The 17953-nt window shown below is 44.1% G+C and overlaps 2 protein-coding genes across 5 annotated transcripts in view; both read right to left on the bottom strand.

The window, feature by feature from the left end:
• Nucleotides 1–7737, bottom strand: part of odf2a (outer dense fiber of sperm tails 2a) — a 14341-nt gene extending 6604 nt beyond the window's left edge. For 2 of the 3 annotated variants that reach the window (XM_035391045.1, XM_035391046.1), the window contains exons 1-10: nt 7274–7737; nt 6411–6530; nt 5131–5259; nt 4715–4891; nt 3339–3526; nt 1846–1975; nt 1278–1409; nt 1110–1184; nt 555–626; nt 69–185 (exon numbers count right to left, since the gene is read on the bottom strand). In XM_035391045.1, coding sequence (XP_035246936.1) covers nt 69–185; nt 555–626; nt 1110–1184; nt 1278–1409; nt 1846–1975; nt 3339–3526; nt 4715–4891; nt 5131–5259; nt 6411–6530; nt 7274–7276 — 1143 coding nt within the window. In that variant the 5' untranslated portion in view covers nt 7277–7737. The remainder of the gene's footprint in view (nt 1–68; nt 186–554; nt 627–1109; nt 1185–1277; nt 1410–1845; nt 1976–3338; nt 3527–4714; nt 4892–5130; nt 5260–6410; nt 6531–7273) is intronic. The other variant, XM_035391047.1, reaches the window with a different exon arrangement.
• Nucleotides 7738–7927: 190 nt separating this feature from the next.
• On the bottom strand, nt 7928–14620 carry LOC118212782 (prostaglandin E synthase 2-like). 2 transcript variants are annotated; one of them, XM_035391063.1, is made up of 7 exons: nt 14244–14620; nt 13222–13416; nt 12748–12803; nt 12363–12515; nt 11488–11688; nt 11194–11311; nt 7928–10709 (listed from the first exon to the last, which is right to left on the bottom strand). In XM_035391063.1, exons 1-7 carry the CDS (start codon nt 14604–14606, stop codon nt 10536–10538), a joined length of 1260 nt encoding a protein of 419 aa, XP_035246954.1. In that variant the 5' UTR covers nt 14607–14620; the 3' UTR covers nt 7928–10535. The 2 variants fall into 2 exon arrangements, with proteins under 2 accessions (XP_035246954.1, XP_035246955.1); XM_035391064.1 differs by lacking the exon at nt 13222–13416 and having other exon boundaries at nt 14244–14619.
• Nucleotides 14621–17953: the final 3333 nt, after the last annotated feature.

The raw sequence follows: 17953 nt of genomic DNA, 5'->3' as shown, positions 1-17953 counted from the left end.
CATGCTGACGCACAAACACACAAACAGGCACAAACACACAAACGCAGAGCGGGGGGTATTTGGGGTACCCGGATCTGGACGGCCAGGCGGTTGTTCTCGGCCTCTTTGCTGCGCAGCTGGCCCTGCAGGTGGGCGCGTGTGGACTCCAGCGCTTTGGACAGCTCTGCTGTGGTCCTCGCGTTCTCCTGCAGGGGGCGCACACTGGCAGTTAGTAAAAGAGTAACTTCTTAATGAATTACATTTCCCAATGATAAAGTGAAGATGTGCAGCACAGATATGAGTTTGGGGATAGATGTGTCCAATGAGTGATGTGAGTTTATACATAGTATAGATGTGAGTGCAGTGAGTATTTGTGTTGTGCAATATGAGTAGTGTATATGTGGTGCATATAGTATTGAGCAGGGTGGGCAAGGAGGGCCGCGTCTGGATTTCAGGCCAACTTCTTAATTATTTAAATTCAGCAAATCAGTTATATGACCTGAAATTTTAGCAGCATTTACTGATTCAGGAATGAGAGTGGAATAGCGTGCATGCGTGTGTGTGTGTGTGTGTACCTTTTCAGTCTCCAGGAACACTGTGAGCTGATTCAGCTCCTTCTCTCTGTCCTGCAACCTCACCACCAGCAGCTAAAACACAGTTTAACAAGCCAGACACACACACACACACACACACACACACACACACACACACACACACAGACATACCACAGTGAACCCTGATGTGTCCATTAAAGGGACAGTTTACCCTAAAATGAAATTAAAGAATGTTTTCTACTTACTCAGACTAAACTCTTTTGATGCACTTCACCTTGATACAACAGACCTCTATAGACCCCTATTTTAGTGGTGCTCAATGCACCGAAAATGTATATTTAAAAACTTAACAGCAAGTCTCTTTCCAAATATAATGCCATGTTTTTTTGTACACATTCATTCATGAACATTCATAAGATCCTCCTAACTGTAATGTTTCAGCTTCAATGGTTGCAAAATAACTTATAGTAATAGTAATAGTAAGAAAACAGAGTTGACCACCTGCTTAGTCAATAGAATATATCAATAAAAATCTAGGATATACGGATGTGAAAGGTGAAAGGTGAAAGGTCATACTGTGTTCTCTGCCTCTGTGTCTGCCAGCTTCTTCAGGATGACGTCCTTCTGCTCCGACAGCCGCAACGCCTCGACCTGTCAGCAGGAATTCAGTCAGACTGAGCCGAGCCCTACACCCTTGCAGTGTTAGAAAGTGCTCCCCCTGCAGGCCAGGAGGGTGTACTGTACCTCGCGCCCGTGCTGCTCCTTCAGGAGATGGCGCAGTGCGCGGTTCGTTTCCTCGAAGGTCTCCAACTTCTGCAGCAGGAGCTCCTTCTGATGGGACAGCTGTGTGGAGTCCGTCCCTGATAACTGCCTCTCCTGGGGGGGTACGGGGGGGGACACACCATTCAGCCTCAACCCCACCCATCTGGTCTCCCTTAGCAAAACTGGGGAGTGAGGCTTCATGAACCTCATAGTGGGTGGAGGTATTCTATGATTGGCCACATACCAATAAAAATATACATACATATCCTATATGTCTTTTCGCCAAGTACAAAGTAATTAATATCGTTGTGTTTTATTGGAAAAGGTTTATATAAATGTACATATTCCTCTGGCTATGGGCCTCTTCCTGATGCATAAAAAATTCATAACAGTACTAAGCGTAATATAATAAAGAATCAATAAAAACAACTATTAAAACTCTCCTCTGCTGCCCCAAAGCCGAAGTTCCTGGAGGTCACTGTTAAAAGCTGTCGTCATGGCGATCTCGCCCTGCCTAGCTCCCTAGCTCCGCCCCCCATTGGTGACTCACAGTCCTCATCCTGCCCACGGCCTCCCGCAGGGCGGAGACCTGCCTGGAGGCCGCCGCCCCGTCCACCTCCACTTCCAGCAGCTTCCTCAAGAGGGCGTCCTTCTCCTGCACCAGGGCCTCCTTCTCCAGCCTGCGGTCAAGGGTGAGGCCAAAGAGGGGCGCGGTAAACATGAGGTAGGGGTTAACATGGGGCGTTGCCTCTATCAAATTCTGTCAAACTGACAACTAAATAAATGGGGCGGACGTGGAGATGTTCGCAGACGGCTGCGATCAATATTCAATATATCACTATTTCATGACATCCCTAACATGCACTCCTATGGGGCATTTAACATAGGGCGAGGCCTGTGTGATACACAGTCAGTATGGGGCGTGGCCAATGGGAGACAGGGCCAACATGCAGTGGAGAAATGTAGGACCACATTGGCCACCACATATTGACCCATAGTAGCACACCAGCCATTATCTTTGGATTTCCTAATATAGTATTTGTACTTCTTCCCTGATGGAAAGGTGACTTTAGGGGGGAGGTGGGTGCGGGGATTGAAATAACCCGCACCTACCTGCCAACAGACAACGCTGATTCCTGCTGCCCCTTTCCATAGCAAGGGAATATAGGACCATGGATAGCGTCAGCAGGACCAGGAGAAACTTCAGCACCCCTGCTCCCCACTCAAGACTGGACAGCTCCATGAGGGCCAATTATTGAATCAGGCAGCCAATCATCTAAAGGCCAGAGGAAGACCCGAATCCCATTCAGATAATAACACATATACAAATATAAATATTTTTTCTTCATTATGGTGAGAAATCTTCTGTCATTAACTGTAGAGGTCTTCCTTGGCCTACCAGGCCCTTTGCGCTTGCTGAGCTCACCAGCGCTCTCTTTTCTCTCAATGACGTTTCAAACAGTCTAAGGTTTAGCCTATGTCTCTAACTGATTTTTTCTTATTTCTCTGCCTCATAATAACTACCTTGGCACAACTCTGGTCCTCATGTTGACAGACACTAATAACAGATTCCAAAGGCAATTTAATACTTAGAATCAAGACTAGATACTAAAAGCTCTCCGATGAAGCCAATAAGGAAGCTATTGAAAACACCTGACTCGTCAGAAACACCTGTGAAACCAAAATGTATAAAAATACCCTTTAAAAAAAGCTGAGAATGTGGACTTTAACCATATATAAATAGTTTTATTACAAATCTAAAACTGTGGAGTTAAATCAAATCAATAAAAAATGTGTCTTTATCCAAAACATTATGGAGCTCACTGTATATCTACAAACACACAAATGCGTAGGTGCACACAAGTGTCAGTGCATGAAAGTGTTTTAACTGTAAACCCATTTTTGGTATTGGTGAACGGGGAAGAGGCATGGTTTACATGGGCGTGGCCAACTGGAATCCAGACAGAAGATACTTCCCGCCTTTGCATGCAGTGAGATCACATGCCAATCAGACTTCTCCACCAATGGGATGGGGAGCTGTACCTGCTGTAGTCGGTCTCCTCCTGCATCTTCTCCATGGAGAGGCGGAGCCTGGAGTTCTCGCGCTCCGTCACCTCCAGCTCCTTGGCGACCTCGGCCAGCTCCTCCTCCTGCTCGGCGATGAGGCGCTGGGACGCATTCAGCTGCTCGGACTGCCGCTCCAAGAGCTGCTCCTTCTTCTGCAGCTTCACCTGCAAACACACACCTTTTACACACTGCGCGCACACACACACACACACACTGTGTATACGCACACAGACCTTATATGCACTGTAGACATACAATATATAGGCACACACAGGCCGTATACACACTGTATACCAACACTCACTCACACCCATGCAAGTTGCCAGAGAGAATTTGTGACTATTTCCCGTAATAACTAAAGAATGCAGAGAAGAAGGCCATACTCCATAATAAAAACATGTCACACATCTGATTTCTCAGATGAAAGCTCCAAGACTCACAGAAATTCATAGTCATGTATGGATGTTGCTTTAGAAACTGTAAAACCTAATTTATTTGTTTAAATGTGGAGAGCCACTGATAACAAAGGGCTATTTCCATCCCTGAGCTAATCTGCTGTTGTTCCTGGTAAAAGGCTAGCGTCCATTTAGGCTCAATCATAAGAGCACTCAGAGCGGCCTGACCCCGCCCTGCTGAACGCACTGTCTCATCCACCCAGACATCTGCAGCTTCGGCACTTTTTACTGCACCGTCAGGCCTTCCTGTTAACCCCTTAAACGCCCATCTCAACGCGGGAAGTGTTCAGATCTCATTGCGCGATCTCGTGAGAGGGCTAGCTCGATTTGCGTCTGCTCACTCCCACACAACTTGGCTCGATTTGAGTGTGTTCACTCCCACGCAACTTGGCTCGATTTGAGTGTGTTCACTCCCACACAAACTGCACCCACCCCAGCACTCCTGCCTGTGTAGAAAGGGGGTGGGACTCAGGGTGAGTGAGTGAGTGCATTTGCTGGGGGGGGTACATGCTGTCTATTAAATGAGTAAATGTGGGAGGAGTGACTGTTTTTATTTTACCTTTACCTAAATAAGCCAACTGAGCACTCGATTCTCATTTGCAAGGTACTGAGTAGGACTGGTGACCATGACAGAGAGACCGTGGTGACATGACCGTGATAGGGTTACCATGGTGACGTGACTGTGATAGGGTGACCATGGTGAGGTGACCGTGATAGGGTAACCATGGTGACATGACCGTGATAGGGTGACCATGGTGACGTGATTGTGATAGGCTGACCATGGTGACGCGACTGAGATAGGGTAACCATGGTAACGTGACCGTGATAGGGTGACCACAGGGAAACTGACCATGGTGGGAAGGCTGAAAGTTTATGACCGCAGGGCGTCTGACTGACCTCGCTCTTCAGGGAGCTGACCTCGGTCATCAGGCTGTCAATCTTCCTCTCGTACTGGTTGATCCTACCCTGTAGCACCTCCCCCTCCTCAGTGGAGAGGTCAGATAATCGCAGCGCAGCTGATTGGGCGGGTTCTGGCTCGGGCACCGGCGTGATCTCCAGCCGGTGTGTCGGACCCTGCCGCACAGAGAGAGCGTTTTCCCGCCTCGTTCGCCAGCCCCGCCCACTCCACGCAGGAACGGGGACCTACACTTAACTTCAAAAAGCCTAATCGAGTTACCAACAACCTTTCTGCCTTCTCCACAGCCTTTTTTTTTTTTTTACAGAATAATGAAAAGACAAATGAACAGAAGAAACAAAGCCAGAAATCCACTGGGAATGTGAATGGGGCGGCGGGGGGGCTCACTTGGCCTTACCTCCCACTTGTACAGGGCGTCGCGAGTGGAAGTCTTGCCGGGAGGGACCCAGGGCACGCGCATCTTCACTTGCGCGGTGGGCCGAAGATTCCCCGCCTCCGCCCGCATCTTCGCCTCCTGGACGCTCTTCTGCGCAAGGAAACACCGCTCTGCTTTAATTAACTTCACTTTCTTCATCAGATGGGCACGTGAGCAGGCCGATTCTCCCTACGACGTCAGTATTCCGTCGGAGGATTGTAACGAGATTTCCGTCGAACGGACACAAAAGCGCACAAACGTGCACACAGTCTACCGAACCTTGCTCCTGTAAATTACCGTCAATGTCCATGGCAATGACAATTAAAGTATCAGGAGCAATTAAATAAATATTATTATACACACCTAATTATAATAATGACATTATAATTATAATAATTTCTGACAGGCTGGGTTTTTGTTCCCATCAATTACCCTGGCTGAATTAATTCACTTATTACTAAAATGAGTTCACTCACAGATCAGAACATTAGGTCAGAGGTTTTCAAACTCAATCCTTGCGACCCACTGTGTATGCTGGTTTTCGTCCCTACTATAATGCCACCCACTGAGTTCTAATGAGCTGTTGACTGTTCACAAAGTCTACTGAAGGATGATTTACCCACTTAAGATCCCATTATGTCAGAAATAACTGCGTATGTCATGAAGAATAAATACACCACATTCACATCCCAGTAATTTTAAGCAGTCAGCAACTAAAGCTTTAATTTACTGTAATGTGCTATGTGACAAATGATCCATTAGAAAGAGATTACATCTTTTAATTGAGACTGACAGGTGAAATTATAGTGGTTTCCGTTTAGGTGCTGTGGTTGTCACACAAACTAAATTACTAGTGAAAAATGACAGAACAAATGGCAATGACCCAAACCTGCATTATGATGGAAAGCACCCAAACGTGTGCACTTAAACACATTTTTTTCAGCTAACTTATTTAGATATTGGCTATGTTCGTGCTAAACAACCACTTCAAAAAATCTTTAGAACAAATACAAGTGCTGTCCTTTTCATTTACAACTGTCAAAAACCAGGTTGAAAACTGTTGCATTGGATCTTAAAGAGACACAAATCAGTTATCAGCTGTCATTCTTGAGCTTATCAGTAAATTTAGCTAAAATGTCACATCACTGATTATTAGGATAATTAAATAATTAAGAGCAGATTTTGGCATGAAATCCAGAAATCGATAGGACCCTCTTTGCACATCCGTCCTAAACAACACTTTTACAGATGACCTGACTGACCTGTGGCGTCCTGGCGGAGCCGCTCTTCTGGAATTTCTTCACGTGCACGTGCACAGGCGTGCTCTCCGCCACGTGCACGTGTATCGGCGGCGAGGAGGACGGCGTCTTCATCGCTCTTCTCTGTCACAGAAAAGAGGAAGACTTGGAAAGCATGGCAAATCTCCTCTACTCTTTTCACGTGCTTCCCCCTATTCTATTTTAGCGTTTTATACCGTACTTTTGATAATTCTGATAATGTGTAGACGTGAAGTAGTAAACAGTGTAATGTATACTGCCAGAGAGTGCACATGGCTTGCGTATCATACCTTCTACTTGTCTGCGGTCATGTTACACAGCATTACTATTCCTATGTAAAACGAACCCGCATATTGGCTACACTCCCAAGTGCAGGGGACGGAAGTTATCTGCTACCAATCTACAGTTAGCGACCCAGTCAGTCAGCCGCCAGCCTAATAGCTAGAAACTGTTAATTGCACTTGACAACATCGATAATATTTCTTTTCCTGACGTTGGCTGTAGTTAGGCAGCTAAGTTACCCAATGCCAGTGACACATTCAAGGGAAAATCAGCTGGAAATATGGAAGTTAGAGTTTCAAAGACAAGGATCTAACTTGGTATTTTGCAAACCAGCTACCATCATAGAGAATAATCTATCTATGGATTATCCAAACTATAGTTAACTACCTATAATTAGTGCTACTTACTTTCGATCGTAGCTAGGTAGACTACAGGCTATCTAACGAGCAACAGTTAGCCAGTTGCAAGGGCATTCAATGCATAGGTCGTCTGCGTGCAACTGGTTGTAACAACATTCTCCCTAACAAAGCTGGCGAGCCAGAAGCTGATAAAAGGTCTCATCTTACCATGTGAAATCGAAAAGGGTAAGTTTTCAAAATGATTTACTTAAAAATGTTAATGTTTTGCATCATCGCCGGGGGGCAGACAGCCCTTTCAGAGCCTTTCTTCCGGACACACTCCTCTTCGGCATTCCACTGGCTCGTTCAAAACTCTAAGTGACGTCACGGGTCTGTGATTGGCAGAAACGTCTGACCCAGAACGCCTTGCTCCTGGTTGCCCCTGGCAACGGGGGCAACCATGTTACCGTAGAAACCAAGCCAAACATTAAATTGGGTAGCAGGTCGGCAAGGATACGCTTGTCGGTAGCATGGATGCGGGCAACGCGTTCTCGGTTATAAGTCTGTTTCTTGTGTACATAAAAAGTTGTGTGCATGGTAACCCCTTCCTTGGCTGCAGTCACCACAATACAGTGGCTACAGTCAGTCATAGACCATTTTTATATATCTAACCTTGAGTGTGTGGTTCTAACGGCGAATTAAACATTTTTCCTCATTAGAAATTATCGCTTTCCAGTACTCATTTCATAGGTAGTGTGGCAGGTTCACGTCTGTTTAGAGTCAATATGATCTTCCAGTTTAAAGGAGAACATGTGTAACGCCAGTCTCTAAACGGCACACAGTATGCTGCTTAAAATTAATAAAGAAACCAGACTCACAATATGGGCTGATAGTGTTTAATCACTTTATTGAGCAATTTCCTTTGTTTTTCAATGTGAATGATAAAAATGTCCTTACTAATAATTTGCAATAATATAAGGGCCATTTAAGTGCCATCTTCCGGAGAACACTGTTCTGACACACAGGCCATCTTGGTTTGCTTCACAACAACCTCTCCATAGTGGTTTTGCACACACCCAACTCTGCACCCTGTGCTGCTCCAAGGACCACGGCCAGAAGAAAAACTAGACAGACAGACAAACAGATGGAGAGACTGTCTGCAGCATGTCAGGTTGATGTCCATCCAGATCTCCTTCAGAAGAAGCAATGTCCATTTATAAACTAACTTCATTGTTGAACCACAAAGGTCTGGAGGTAGAAAGACACAAGTGGGGCATCAGAGGTAACTCCCCCCCCCCCCCAATCCACACAAAAAATGAAAAAAAGCACCATTTCATATTTGAGTACAGAAAAGCACAGAAGACTGCAGCACTGTAAGAGGTCCGAGTCTGACAGCATAACACGGATGACCAAGAAGTGAACCCCATACTATACACAGCTTCTTGGTTACAGGTTTCAGTATATCGGTGACAAAAAATAACCCCTTACTACACTAACACTAAATGAGACTGTGCAAAACGTATATGCAAAGTACAAAAAAGCAATAAACAAACAGGCATAAGACTATTTTCTTCAATGGCAGGTGACCAAATGGAACAAAGCAAGCTATAAACTGGTAAGTTGAACTGCAGAATTCAGTAAAAGTATAGCAGTGCTCAACTGTACATTAATACACGCCAAGCCCACCGCTGTATTTCTACAAGTGTCAGCGGATTGGGGGAAGGTGTCAACATGACTATGTATAAGCTTTTTTCCTTAACATTTCACTTTTATTTAAGAACAGCTGCAATGTTAGTCTTCAGTACCATCTGGTGGACATAAGCCAGAACAGCAGGCTTTATAGGTCATTCTGAAAGTTACCAGAGACGGTGGTCTTATAAGCTACATAATAAGCTACATAATAACATAACATGCTGTCAGTCAAAGACTGAATCAAATATCAAGGCCTATTGTCCTTGGCTTCAGCTCTCAGTTTGCAAATAAATATGACTGGTTGAGTTAAACCAGACATTTATGGCATTTAATGCCTGGCTCTGTTTCCATCCTCAACATTAACATGTCATAAACCTTTACTTTATTTATGTACAGCTGCCATCTTTGCCATGTCCCTCTTGAAAAAAATACTTTTATCTCAATGAGACTTCCTGGTTAAAAAAAGGTTAAATAAAATAAAACATCTGACTGAATTCATCCAATCCACCCGAGTTCCCTCCAAATGATCTACAGACCTTCTATCACAATCAGTGCTGTGCCTTTCACTATCCAGGCCAAGAACTGGAATGAAAGGACAGCATTCAGAGAACATGCTCCAGGGCCTCTAAATCTCAAACAAAAACCCCTAACTTTCCCACCTCATCTGATTTTTAAAAACGTTTAATAACAAAATGCGAATGCTTTTTAGATCTGCTCTGTAAAACTGTAACGCTTGCGATGCTTCTGCTTTTTATTGTAACCACGTGGTCTGGGTTTGCGGACATTTTAAAGTCCTGCCACTGTCTTTCCATGTCACTCTTGCAAGTGATTTTAATCTGATCTCACTAAAGTGTTCCTGGTTAAATAAGTACAAAAAATAATATAACTTAAAAGGCACATGACTGCTCTGCCAACTTTTAGGGTTCAAAGAGCCTCGCTCTAAAATGAGATCTTGGGTACTCTGTCAATGGGAGGGGGAGAAGAGGAGAATAATATTTTCGCTTCCCCAAAGCAGGTCACAAATTCAGTCATGATTAACACTGTAAAACAGCCGAGAGGAATAATTAATGAAACAGTAACGTCCTGTAAGGTCACAGAGGAAAAAAAAGAATAGAATGGTCTCAAATGGCATAACAGACCACACATTTGCACAACCGTGATTTGTTAATAAAGTGTCGTTAATAAAGTGACCCAACTCAGCCAGTTTTACAGGGCTACACCACTTCCTGGCAAAATAGAAGATAAAGGGAAAGCAACATCCCAACACACAAATGCAAAGCCCTCCAAAAATGTAGGTACCCTTGCTAAAGATGACCAAAAACATTATAAAATAAGCAGCACAGGTCGCTCCAAAACCTGGGAATCCCATGGAGGACCAGTAACCGCCCCCCCCCCCCCCCAAACATGATCACTAATCTCATTAAACACTACAGAAGACCACTTAGTAGTGTTATCTTTGCAAAGGGAGGGTGCACAAAGTACTGAAAGCAGGGTTGCCAATCATTTTGACACCTATCTTTTCCAGAAAAAGATTACTTGATAATATTTTTTTATATATCTAAGTGTATTTGTACAAAAGAATATAATTGCCCCAGTTTTTGAGCATACAATACTGCTCATTACCTGTGTTGTTTATATCATACAGCTGTTTTTTGGTCTTCTTTATCAACAGTGGTACACAATAAAACAATGTTTCCTGACAACAACAAAAATAACAACAAAAACAGGACCAATGTGCGTCGCTTCAGCGCTGTCAGATTTGGTTGAGTGGGTGCTGATTGGTTCCGTGTATTTCACATCAGGGGTGGAAGCGCTCCGTAATTGGCCTAGGCCTCTGTGAACGCTGGCTCCGCCCTTGCTGCTGCTGAATGGCCTTCTCTACACGCTGGTACCAGGCCTTCACCTTGGTGTTTTCCATAATGTCGTCAAATGACTTCAGACCCTCCATCACTCTCAGCACCCCGTACACAGCCTGGGGGGGGGTCAAATGTAAAAGGTCAAATGTCAGGGAGATAAAGTGGCAAAACCAGGTCACTGTGCTATACGTTTAGAAGTAACGTAACGTTAGTAACGTTTGGGTAACCTCTCTCAGTGGACTTATCAATTGAACTGAACATCTGCAGGGTGCTGGTGGTTCATCCTGGTAATACACTGCTCTAATGCATGGATGGGCCCCATGTTTGTAATCGAACGCGGACCATGCCAGTCTGACTGTGGCAGGCAGCCCTGCAGGGCGACACGTGATTGGTTCTAGCATCGCCCAGTGATGGGAGGGATTCAGCCATGAATAAGCATGAGCCATGCCCCAGGCACATGGAGGACGATCATCTCATCTACAAATTTTAAGCCACCAGGATGTTTTAGAAGGGCAAGCAAGAGGGCAGGCTTCATTCATTCATTCATACATACATGCATACATACATACATGGATTGATGGACAGACAGGCCTTCATTACCAGGTCAGCAAGGTTGGGGTGCGGCCCGCCCATGAACTTCCTCTTCCTGCCGATGGCGGTCACCCACTCGTTTAGGGCCTTGTACAAGTCCTCCCTCACATCGTCCTGCAGCCGGTGTCTGAGAGAGGGGAGAGATCCAAACAAAACTTCAGTTAAAGACAAAATCCTCATTCAGTATCATGGAGGGTTTTTAATCAATGAATACAATTTCAAATTGAATTACTGAGTTGTGTTAAAAGGAGGAGAAAGTCCTGGTAAGATAAACCGGTTTACATCCTTCCCAGCAGTGCTCACCTGAACTTGAGGAACTTGGAGAAGAAGAACATAGCGACGGCCCCCAGGTACCTGGCGATGAAGCCGTCGATGGGGCCAAAGTTTCCCAGGCGCACAATGTTGTCGCAGGAGGCGAGAGCTTCCGCAGGGCTCCGGAACATGTTCGGGGAGATGAGGGGTACCAGCCAATCATCAGCCCACATCCGCCACCTCACCTCCTCCCTGAAGGGCACAATGACATGACCCGGAAGTGATCACACAAAAACACAAGCGCACTTGCCTACGATTCAGTATAGTTGCTGAGTACATTGAATGAGAAAGTTAAGACAAAATTTTCTCTACATATAGTGTACTTAAAATCCCAGGATGATATACTTATTGCTGTGGTTTTGTTGAGTATCTTCAGGAGCAGGAGGTAAACAACCGTTTTGCTCTCATGAATATGATGCGGAATGACCCTTCCACGGTACGGTTGGAAAATACTACGGAAGATATTTTCTGCATATTGCCGATCACATACTAAAAAATATGTACTAAACATTATGCAGTGTGCTTAGTAGACAGTACATACTTTGAGGACACAGCCAATGTCCTACAGTATGACCTGAAATGATCATCACACACAAGAGGTGAGAAAAAAAGCATTTATCCTGAGCAGCACTTGGAAATGACATTCAATTCTTCTGAAACTGAGCTTCATTTTTAATTATTTGATGAATTAGTCAACTAATTTATTGTACTTATTAATTTGACAGAAGCATTTGTCCAAGGTCATTGTTCCAAATGAAATCTGCTTCCCACTACTGTTAAATATTATGACATTTAACATGAATCATTTAGGCCTACTAATCTGCAGTGACGTGACAGCCCCGCGCTCGCTGCACTCAGCCACTCACTTCCTGGTGGTCTTGCACGGGTACACGTCCTCCACCTTGATTTCGTTCAGCATAACCCAGTATTTGTTGCAATATTCCGTCACCTCGTTACCCAGCGAGTTTGTCGTTTTGTATTCGGGGTAGTAAATCAGTGTATCGGAGATAGTCTTGTTCCTGGAAAAAACACAGGGATAAGATGAAAATCTAAGAAGGATGTAGAAGTAATCCAACAATCTGGTTTCCTTATTCTCTGCATAAGAACAGCTGGAAACATCATCACTGAAGACGGTTGATGCTGATTGATTAACCAAATAAACAACGTAGCACGCAAACATGTACGCTGAGTACGTTTCCGATAGGTTAAGGAAACTGGAGAGATGACAATATTAGTACAAGGTGCACTTACTTGTTAATTAAGTATGTCTTCAGAGTACTGATAATTAGAGACGCATCGTTCAATTGCTGATGGACGGGAGCAGACAAAAAGGAGAAGATTATTTTCGACATAGTTTGTTTAAAACAGTGCCCGCTTGCGGCCCACAGTCGGCGCTGGTGAGGCAGTCAAGATGGGGATCAGCTGTTAAAACAACGCAAAAATAGTCGGTGAATGGCCCTACCGGAGACTGACCGCAGGAATACTGATTTGTAAAAGGCTGGCGAATTTACCCGTGTCCGAATCAGCGTACTTGCCTACTATTGAGTATTCTGTATGTAGGCCTACAACAAGCTAGCTTGCTGGGTTTGACTGAAGTGTAGCTATCCTTACTCTCCAAATAAATTATCTCAAATGCAAATTAGAACTAAGGAACTGGTCGCGTATTGTAGCTACTGCATGTTGCACGGCCGTTTAGCTGCGTATATATCTGACTAGTGTCCTTACCACCGCCTCGGATCCGTCTACCACCAGGATGGGTACATTTCTGTACGTCGACCACTCGATTTCCTGGCGCGAGATCGGGTTGACTTCCACAATTTCGTAATCGAACCCGTGGTATTCCAGGAACGCTCTCACTACGCTACAGGATGGGCAAGTTTTGTACTGGTAGAGCGTCAACTTCAGTTCGGTGTCGAATGTCTACGGACCAAGACATGCGAATGTTAGAAGAGGCACGAGGCAGGGAGGGAGGGACATTGTGGCTTCTTGGTTTGAAATTGTTTAAGTACCTTGGCATTACACTGGACAATTACATCAGCTTAAGCCACCACACCATGGACATGCACACACGCTGCCAACAGACTCTGTCATGCACAAACTGAAAAGCCTGTAAATCCAACCTCATCTCCTCCTCTTCCTATACCATAGCATTATTGGGCCAAATCTTGTATAACTGTCTCCTATTGGAATAATCTCTTCACGATCGCACCCACAAGTACCAAAACAATTGGTCTTCCCACTCCCAACCTATCTGATCTAATCTCAACCACAAAAAGCAGGGCACACACTTTTGCACATGACCCAGAAGACCCTCTGCACTGTCACTCCCCTCGGGTTGCAGATACAGGACACCCATTCTCAAGAGGGCTTGTTTCTGCAAAAAGTTTGGTCCCTCTGCCATACATAATCTTAACAACACTCTCCTCCTACTGTGATTCCTATTTAACCTGTGTTTCTACAGTGCTGTTGTGTTATGTTCGTTTGTTCTTTGCTGTTTGGTGTGTGATCCAATATTTGATGTTTTATTGGTTTATATGTTTTTGTAGATGGTACCATTTGTGAAAAAGATACCATGGAGAATTGTCTGTCTATCTATCTAAAATATGACGGGCGATTGATTGCTTTAATTCAAACAAGCGTACATTTACACCACCTAGCTAGTCTGACAAGGTGACAGTGTAGCCAGGCGTTGTTCTATTCATGACTAACAACAGAAAGCTACTTAAGAGAAGTGATCAGATGCTTACGTGATCTAAACATTCCTCGGCATAATGGTGCTGAAAGTAGAATTTAATTATTTGGTACAATCCGAATCCACCTCCCACCGCGAAAGCAAATGCTGTGGCACTACCCCCGCCCCCTCTTGGCGCAGCCGAGAAGATTTTGGTCCTGAGCCCCGACCCGCTTGTATCGTGGAGCCGGCCGGTTCCTTGCATATAAACTGCTGGGATCAGGGCCGCAACGGCGCTGGTTCGAACGTTCCGGATCCGAACAACGAGCCGGCTAACCTGTCCAAACGTTCTCAAGCAGGCCGCTGCCATGTTGGGTTTACATAAACACTTCCCACAATGCATTGGGAAGCAAGGGGCCGGAGAGCGGCGAGACTGCATGTGGAAGATGTTCAGTGACTTTATTTACGCAACCGGTGCGCACGGGGCTCATCTGTTGTCATCAAAGCCACTACAGCAGTGGGAACTGGACACATCTCGGACTTTGCATTTCATCGTAAAAAAACACGTCGAAACAAAGAATGATTGCAATTTGTTCTCAAATTAACTGATGAAGTCATTGCAGGTGCTGAAATCCTAGAGGGAATTCGTGCGTAACCAAAACGTGATCAGACTGACAGCTGTAGGATATTTGGTCCAACATGATTTCATGACTAAAAGGGGACCCTGGAAGCTTGTAAAATAGTTGCAGGAAAACAGATTTAGAGATGTTTTTCAGTTATTTTATGTGCATAGACCTCAAAAAAGAGAAAAGACAGGGAGAAACATTGTCAATAAGCACGCTATAGCAATTTATATGTCATAATAATATTAATATTAATCACAATACTATATACATCTCATGTTAACAACTCAACACATTCTCAAGATTCATTCTCAGTACTTTAATCCTGATTAAAAGCCTATCTCTTTGGTATCTCGTGCAGTTAAAACCAAACAAAACTACCTACCTGTGTAGATTATCTGTATCCAGAGGTTGTACACTGGCATGGGTTGAAACACGATGCTGTAAGCTCAGTCTACACTGGGCAACTACCCTGCTGAAAACTCCAGCTAAGACCAGCTGGGATTCTAAGGGATTTTAAAGATTTTAAAGATCTTAGCTGGTCTGTGGCTGGTCAAAGATAGAGCAAGCCTTTGGCAAAACTGGAGGACTAGCTGACCATAGGTTGGTCAGCTAAAACCAACTAGAAGTGTCAAAAGCACAGCTTAAACCAGTTTGAACAGCTTAAACTGGTTTAAGATTGAATTTTCAGCCAAATGAGGTGATATGACTGATTCGAGGTGTCTGCATGGTTCCTTTGATGGAGGCATTTCAGACTTTAAATATGTATATGTCCCATTTATTATGGCAATTATTTACATAGTGTCACTTTTAGCTCTGCTATAGGGGAGTTCTCTCTATCTGTAATGTTCCTCGCAGAGATCTATTATGTGCATTATTCTGTAAGAGTCTCTGGATAAGAAGACCTGCTCTTACAACAACACCTATATGGAAAACCGCATGGATTTACCAAAAGTGTTGATTTGTCCACCAGGGGGAAGACTTGATCTTCTGTCAGGTGGAGCATTCTTGTGCTGAATCACTGCGTGTCTTAGATAATTTAGAAAAAAAAAACCTTTTCAGTAATACCAACTGTTTTACTGTAATTAAGAATAATTCGTTATTAAATGTATTAAGTGTATTTTTCAGATCTGGAACTATTTAACAACTCATTCAGTTTAATGCTCTAATTACTTAATGCACAAGATAAGACCTCACTTCAAAACATATTTTTTCACCATAGAAATAAGTTAAGAACCAGAACTATGACCAAACAGAACTGTGACTGAAGAGGGGCTGCTGCTGAAGATTTGCACCACCTGCCTGCCCAGTTCCTCTGGAGACCGTGTGTTTGTTCCAGGGCTGGTCTGACCTCTGCTCCGAGCCGCTGTCATTCTTTCTGTCTTTATTTCGCTGTCTGCTGTGCTGAGTGCACATTGTGCAGGGTGTGCAAACAATTCAGCCCATGGCAATTAGTGAGGGATTAAGTTTGGAGTTTACTGGAACTCCCTCCCTCTTTTTCCCTCCCTCTCTCTCTCTCTTACTCTCTCAGTTCAGTGGTGTTTTGTTGATTATGGGTGATGATTCATTTAATTAGTAAGACAACAAGGGCAGCAATGCAAGGCATGTAACATTAACTATACATGTGGCTATGGCATTGTTTAACACATAGGCCTAAACATGCTCTGATGAACATAGCAATACATTTGAAATTTGATATTTTCGTTAAAGAATAATCTCTCTCCCTCTCTGTCTCATCCCATCTCCCTGCAGTACACATTAAATTCACAGACAGCAGGTTGGAGGCGCCCAAGCCTCCTGTCTCCAAGGCAACGGCTCCTCCACACGGTACTGCGTGAAATCCACTGGGACCCAGAGATGGTCAAAGTTATTTATTTATTAATTTATTTAATTATATTTGTGACTGTTTCGCCAGTACTGTTTAATATCAGCTGAAGTTGTTTTTGTACCAGTAGTACCAGTAGCTGGACCCCGGCCCTCCACCTGGTGTTACACAGTGTGGCAAACAACAGCCACAGACTCTCTACACTTCAAATCTCCCGATGGCGAAAATAAATACCCTTAGTGTGTGGTACTCTTAGACAATGTTAGTAAGATGTTTAAAGCCAAGAGAGGTCCTTAGCAATTAGTGGTTCAGTCAATTTTTCAGAAGAATTAGAGAGACCGAGCAGGGAAACAGAAATGATTGATGGAAGAAACAGTGTCTATCATGACCAGTGATTGGTCATGGTACATGTTTTCCACCAATCATTGTTGTGCTTATGAATGTTAGCACTGCATTTCAGCATGATAGTCAGTCACAGGCACAAGATGTTCTTGTGTGTCTGTCTTCTTGCTGCTAATGTGGGGTGCGTTGGGAGAGAGTATGGGATCTCACAAATATTTTGAAATAAAAGTACAATTTTTTCCTCTTCCTAGATGACCATGTAAATCATGTTTCCAGGGGCGTGAATCGAATCGGGGAGGCGTGAGCACGTGAAATTTATCCGGAATGAAACACGTGAAGGTCCTTCGCTTGACTGGTAAAATGCATTTTCAAGAAAGCTGTACACGCGGAACAGATGGCAACGCCTCCCCAAATGCACAGTACGAGAGCGGAGCCGTTTCTCGGTGTAACTGTCAGCTAAATTATATAGAGCTAACCCTTCAAGTATCCCTTTGTTATCTCCCAGAGGTGTGTTTGTTGCAACAGCAGTAGTATAGTTTCTGTGGGGAAGTCGAAGTAAGGCACGAGCTTTAGTCTATATCATCCGATATTCAAGTGCAGGCCCAAGCCGCAGGTTTTATTCCTCACGCCGTTATTAGCCGTGTTTGTGAGTGGTGACTGCCGTCAATGGGTCAGGCGCGTGGGCACGTGGAAGTAACCGAGTATAAATGCCGGCAGCTCGTAGTATTTCTATTACAGCCGAGTCCGGCGCAATACCAAGTAGACCAGACCGTTTATAATTCAATCAGTGATATTCACACTCACAATATCTGTCCAGTGATCATCTCTACAGAATTATTTTTCTTAATTTTAAAACACTTGTGTGTTCAAACATTATTAATTACAACATACATATTCTTTATAAAATATTATGAATCATTCATAAATGTTATGTTGGCTATAGCCTCAGTTGCTGTAATATGTATGCGTAGACTGTGTGCGCAACTATTCTAAACT

The sequence above is a fragment of the Anguilla anguilla genome, chromosome 14 (assembly GCF_013347855.1).
Source record: "Anguilla anguilla isolate fAngAng1 chromosome 14, fAngAng1.pri, whole genome shotgun sequence".
Taxonomy (NCBI): domain Eukaryota; kingdom Metazoa; phylum Chordata; class Actinopteri; order Anguilliformes; family Anguillidae; genus Anguilla; species Anguilla anguilla.
Note: the sequence above shows the minus strand (reverse complement) of the source record. Positions and strands in the feature narration are given on the sequence as shown.